The sequence below is a fragment of the Vitis vinifera genome, chromosome 1 (genome assembly GCF_030704535.1).
Source record: "Vitis vinifera cultivar Pinot Noir 40024 chromosome 1, ASM3070453v1".
Lineage (NCBI taxonomy): Eukaryota > Viridiplantae > Streptophyta > Magnoliopsida > Vitales > Vitaceae > Vitis > Vitis vinifera.
This window is the reverse complement of record NC_081805.1, coordinates 12,665,006-12,671,342: the sequence shown is the minus strand read 5'-3', so window position 1 is coordinate 12,671,342 and position 6,337 is coordinate 12,665,006. Positions and strand designations below refer to the sequence as shown.

At 32.9% G+C, this 6,337-nt stretch overlaps 1 protein-coding gene across 1 annotated transcript; it reads left to right on the top strand.

Annotated features, from left to right (window-relative positions):
• The first annotated feature begins 638 nt into the window (after positions 1 to 638).
• Positions 639 to 5,565, top strand: LOC100256916 (uncharacterized). The gene is made up of 6 exons (XM_002272521.4): positions 639 to 993; positions 1,830 to 1,925; positions 1,993 to 2,211; positions 3,648 to 3,744; positions 4,697 to 4,759; positions 4,862 to 5,565. Exons 1-6 carry the CDS (start codon positions 742 to 744, stop codon positions 5,053 to 5,055), a joined length of 921 nt encoding a protein of 306 aa, XP_002272557.1. The 5' UTR covers positions 639 to 741; the 3' UTR covers positions 5,056 to 5,565.
• Positions 5,566 to 6,337: the final 772 nt, after the last annotated feature.

The following is a 6,337-nucleotide window of genomic DNA, read 5'->3' as shown; positions in this document are numbered from 1 at the left end:
AAAAATACTCTATCAAATTTTTTATACCTATTTCATGTCAAAAAATCATTTTATAAAATAACATAAATGGTATTTTGGTCTATTTAAAGTTGCACTTGAGAGATTTAAAAAATTTAAAATTAATTTTTTAAATATGACATTTTAAAAAATATTCCAAATTTACTATAGTTAAAATGAGTTAAATAAGTTTGCATACAAAATATTGAAGTTATCTTTTAAAGATATAACTTTAAACTTTAAAATTTATGAAGAAATTAGTTTTTAAAGACATTTTTAGTATAGTATATCATATTATATTGAAGTTGTATTTTCAATTTTCAAATGTAAAGTTCCTTCTTTAAAACAATTTGAAAATTAATGTCATCTTTTCAAAAAGTAATTTCTTATTAATGCTTAAAAAATTATAAATTTTTAAAATATTTTTTTAACTATCATATTGAAAATAAGATTTTTTTTTTCAAATACCCACCCATAGAGGCTACATTTCTTAAAATTCGGGAATATTTATATTTATGTGTACATAATTAATATATATATATATATATATATATATATATATATATATATATATATATATATATATATATATATATATATATATATATATATATATTTATTTATTTATTTTTCTTAAGAAAAAAAGGCGAGGGCTGTTGCCGCAAAAAAAGGTGTCACTGCTACTCCGAAGACGAAGGCGAAACCATTAACAAAGTTAGATATCCAAAGGAGCTTGAATCTGACATGGCTACGATGATTCTCCATTCATCGCTGCTGTCCCTCACCTCTGCCGCTAAAATCACATCCCTTAGCATTGCAGTGGTGAGGTCCGACTCCTCCCCCTCCCGCCCCAGCTCCCCGGTGGCGGTGCCATACCAGAGCCTCACTCCCTCCTTATTATGCTCTTGTGGAAGAAGACACTTGATTCAAGCATGTGCGACTGCTCTGCTTCCAATTTCCCCTTCCCACGCTACTCCTTTACTCTCTGATTCCACGGTACTCCTCCACAACTGCTATTTTCTTTTCTTTTCTTTTTTATTATCTCTAACTCCCTTACTTTCTCCCAATCAAATCACCAAGTCTTTGATTTCAATAACAGCAAGTTTAATTTGTTGAGACTTATTGAATTTAAATACACTCAGCACTCTGTATTCTATTTGAATTGCTGCGCTCAACAGTTGGAGAACTGATGAACTCCATCGAATTGGTCGGCATCATCTTCTTCGGAAGATTCTTTCTATACAACTGAACTAATAACCCACTACACAAAGTCGGTTGTAGTGCCAAAATTTTCTCTAAAATAAAAATTCCTTTTTGGCTCACTTGATTCTTAATGGGGTAACATACCTATGAAAACAGCATCCTTGGCCAAAATTTTTGGTATTCATATCTAATTTTTTATGGATTCCATTATGAATGCCAGATTCCCGAAAATCAGTTCAATCAGATTTTTTTTTTTTAAAATAGGATTCTATGTGAAGATCAATCTTGCCTCACAGTGTTATGAGAAGGGTATTATTAGCTTAGAGTTCCATCAGGTTCTGTTGCATTTCATTCGCAAGGCCGTCTGCCATTGTGGTCTTTAATTGTGACGTTAAATTCACCATTTGCAATTCTGAGAGCATAAATGGGGAAATTCATAATGTGGAATCATATGAAAATTGGTGGGAGCTATCCAGTGGGCCTTCTTTAAATCCATGAGCCTCTTCATTGTAAATAATTTTCAAGAAGAGTAGCATTTGCCTATGATGCTACTTCAGAAGAATTGCAGGCTCGGAAATGTTCCATTTTAGCAATGACATGATTCTGGAAGTGACACATTCTATATGTAGGCAATGTTGAACAGGGTTCACCCTCCAAGGCCAGATTGGTATGAGGAATTGTATGCAGCGGTCTTAGACAAAGGCATGGAAGCTTATGAGGCAGAGGTTAGTAGCATTTTAAGTGTGTGCATTTCTTGACTTCTATTGTATGCTAAGTCTGTTATGTGAGAAGATTGCAGGCTACAAATCACAGTTGTTTTCTAATTTGAGGGGGAAAGCCAAGAAAGTGTTGGAGATTGGCATTGGGACTGGTCCTAATCTCAAATATTATGCCAATGGTACTGATATCGAGGTTTTCGGCATAGATCCGAACATGAAGATGGAGAAGTACGCCAAGGCAGCGGCAGTTGCATCTGGACTACCTCCAACAAATTTTAAATTTATACATGCAGTATGTAACCTACACAAAAGGAAGTACTCAGTTAATCAAACTTTCAAAGATGCATTCTCCACCTAGTAATTTTGTAGCCAGAAACAACATTATTTGCTGATGAAATGAACACACCTATACACATGCTGTGATATTTTGTAGCAGAATTTAGTAGTCAGGAAATGGTTGTAAGAAATTATATACATGCATATGATAATGTTTCTGCCTTTTACATATTTCTGCTTCTATAGCAATCAAGGAATCAAGTGTGTCCATACTAGGTAGTGATCAAGTTCCTGTTTGCTAGTGTAATGTTATCGGTCATGCCATGTATAATCTTAAGTGTTGGTTGTCTTTGAATTATTATTATTTTTTCTTGTTCAGATTAAATATCTGAAAGATTAAGAAGTCACACTTGGGCTGCTCTTAGATTTGAGGTGTCAGGATGATGGTTTCAGCAATGTCTGGAGCCATAAATTTGCTTTTATATGGTAGGGGTCAGAATGTCCATTGTAATGAGTATTTGCTTTGGAAGTGGAGTGGTCTGGCACAGGGTGTGAGGAGGTTGCGTTATTTTCCCTTTTTTGGAGCTATCCATTTAATTTCCTGTTTATATCTGTTTGACTTGTTATATTGAATGGTCCTGTAATTATGCTTTCTTCTATATTCTTATATACTCTTGGACGATAGTTTTCTCACTGTTGCTTCTTCCACTCTTCAAATTCAGCAGTAGTATATCACAACCAGCTGCTCCGTAGGGGTAGAGTAATTGAAAATGGTGAGAGTCTAGGATGACATGATAACATTTTAGTTTGTGGAAATTAAAATTGATGTTTCTAGTGCATAGATGTTATTGGTAAGATGAATCAAAATTAGGAGATTTTGACATTTCCAGTTTGTATTATGCAGTGAGGAAGAAAAAAAAAATGGTTTTTCTCCATGAAATGAAAATCATGAAATTATTGTATCAGGAGAAGATAGACAAGCTTCACTACCTTAATTTACTTGAACACTCAGTAACACATTAACTAGTCCCCTTGGCAAACTGTTGCCATACTTCCAGTATGAGAAAAGTAGCTGAATGACTGGCAAACATTCTTGGTGGGTGTGATTTCATTTGTGTTTTTAAGATTTAGATCTTTTGGGCACAGATTGGGGAAGGTTCCTCAATCACTATTTAATTTAGCAACATGGTAACCTATACTTAGGCTTCAAGATTGAGATCATCTCCATTCTTTGTATTTTATCACTTTGAAAATTGAATTATGAAAGTGCTAATTGATATTAATGTCTTCAGTTCTGTTCCATTTCAGGATTCAGGTTGAGTCTAGTAATATTTTCTAGTCTGTTGAAATTTTGGACTTACTGTGTTTCCTTAGTAATATATACTTGTTGATGAGGAAGCTTTTATGTTACACTCAGAACTTTGATAATTGAAGGTTTTGATTTTTTTCCAGGTTGGGGAGGCTTTGCCATTAAGTGATGCTGCTGTTGATGCAGTTGTTGGAACACTTGTACTATGCTCTGTCAAAGATGTTGATACGGCACTGAAAGGTATTTATAGGGTTCTAGTTTCTTCTAAATTTCGTCAGTTCAACTATAATTTAATCTAGAAACACCATATTTAATGGAAACCATTCAGTTGAAAATCAGCATGGCTCATTACTTCAGTTTTTTGAGTTTCAAGCTACTTGGTGTAAACTATGATTTTTTTTTTTTGTTTTTAGTTGTGAAGCAATGGATCAGCTTTCTGTCACTCAATTGATCATTATATGCTCATTGAATTGTATTAGACTTTTATATAATTAAGTCCGTCTCAACTTGTGCCCTTTTATGGATGAGTCAAACTTTTAGGAGTTCAGTGACTGTTTAGATTTCAGAAGGCAAACACCAACAATGATAGATAATGTATGAGCTGTAATTCAAAGAAACAATTTACGTACTGTCCAAAATTTAATGTATATGGCTCCTGAAAAGTAAGTTGGCCAAAATCATAAGAAAGAAAAGATACAAGGAACAAACACAAACAAAAGCTGTTTGTGATTTGTCTCTTGACTGCTCATGTAGATGGAACCGTCCCATTTAGTGTGTAGAATTTGAATGTAGAAATCTACTTTGTATGCTGGTGAGCATAGCAAACAGAGCCATCACCATGGATGGTGAATAATTGAATAATTGAAAGGAATTTATTTAATAATTCCTAGTACACATCTTATAGATAATAATATAAAGTTAACTTGTTTAAAATCTTATGTGATATATAAAATGGACACAAATGAAAAGAGCTTCCATATGCCCTTAATTGTGGTTGCTTACAACTTGAACAGTTCAAACTTAGGACTACCCAAACCAAATTGGTTTGTGAATTTAGTTGATTTTTATAAGCCATCTTTCCCTTCTTTTATTGAGATGTCTAACCACTTTTTAATTTACATCATTTTCATTAGGAATATAGAATCTTCAACTTCCAAGCTGCTAATGTGTAACTTTACCCATTGTTATTCAGAGGTGAAGCGGGTGCTAAAACCAGGTGGGCTTTACTTATTTGTGGAGCATGTTGCTGCAAGAGGTATCAATAGATTGTCTAATTCATTGTTGAATAGGAATAATGTTTATTGTAGCTCTTGTGGAGCTTAGTGGATGTGTTTTGTCTATGAATATTGTGGTGCAGATGGAACAGTCCTCAGATTCCTACAGAATGTTCTTGATCCATTGCAACAGACAGTTTCTGACGGGTGTCACTTGACCAGGGAAACCGGCAAGCATATATTTGAAGCTGGGTTTTCAGGTGTCAACATTAGCTCAACTTCGTTGCGTAATGCCTTTGTTGCAAGCCCTCATGTGTATGGGATAGCTTGTAAGTAACACTGGAAGTAAATTGAGGTTGGATAGGCTATCACAGTAACACCAAAAGGAAAGGAAAGCAAGGTTATATGCCAGTGTAATTGTAGTGGTTGAGTTACTTTTAACATGGATTGCAGATCTTGACTGGGCTTAAAAATAGAGGTCAGCCCAACAGTATGTGTTGATTTGGGGCCCATTTTGAGAATTCCACTGAGTATCTACAAACAGTCTTGATGGGTGTTTTGACAAATATTGATGACTTCTGGTTGTGAGGAATGTTGTCCCCTAAATGAACAATTTGGGATATGACCTTACTTCAAGGGCTGAGGTTGATTTTACGGATGATGTTGACCCTACTTCAACTACTTTAGAGCTTGCCATGGATGCCAACCTAAAAGCATTGTATCTTACTAACAATAGAATACCAGCACCCTATGATCAATGTATTAAGACTTTCCATCCTTGGAGTTTGAAATGTCTTGAACCTTGGGTTTCCATTTAGTTTAGTTTGTTATTGGCACACTCTTTTAACATATCTCTTTACCCACAACTTCTCTCCACTCTTGTCTCCTCCTTCGTACCCATGGTAGCTTTTATCAGCGTCCTTCTCTCCACACCCTCCCTGCTCTTGTAAGTATTAAAATCCAAAAATAAAATAGAAGGTTATTCTATTTTTTTTAATTTATTTAAAATAATATTAGTTGTAAATTGTTTTTTTTTGTAAAAAGATATGATTAATAAACTGTTAAAATCCAAAAATAAAAGTAAAAAATAGAATAGTGTTTTATTTATTTGAATTTATCTGATATATATTTTTTTAAATACTATTAGTTGTAAATTATGATTTTGCCAACAAAAAAAAAAGACTTGTAGATATTAAAATCCAAAATTAAAAATTAAAAAAAAAATAGAAGAATATTATTTTATTATATATTGTAAAATTAATTAATTTTATTTGATAAATAAGATATATGAACATGATGATATTTATTTTGGATTATTATTTATAAATACAAATATAATAAAATTATCCTTATATTTATAATTTATTTGATAAGAATAGCTAAGAAAGGAGAATTAATAATAATAATAGTAATAATGAAAGAGTACTTAAAAAATATGTAAGATAAAAGGCAAAAAGTAAACTAAAGGTGGATAATAGCAACCAAACCTAAACAAACTTCTAAATAAAATAACCAATAATCCACCCACTATTACGAGCACGTTACGAAAATCATTTTAAAGTATAGGACTAAAATGCTTCACCCATACAAAATTACTATACATCTAAGATACCAATACA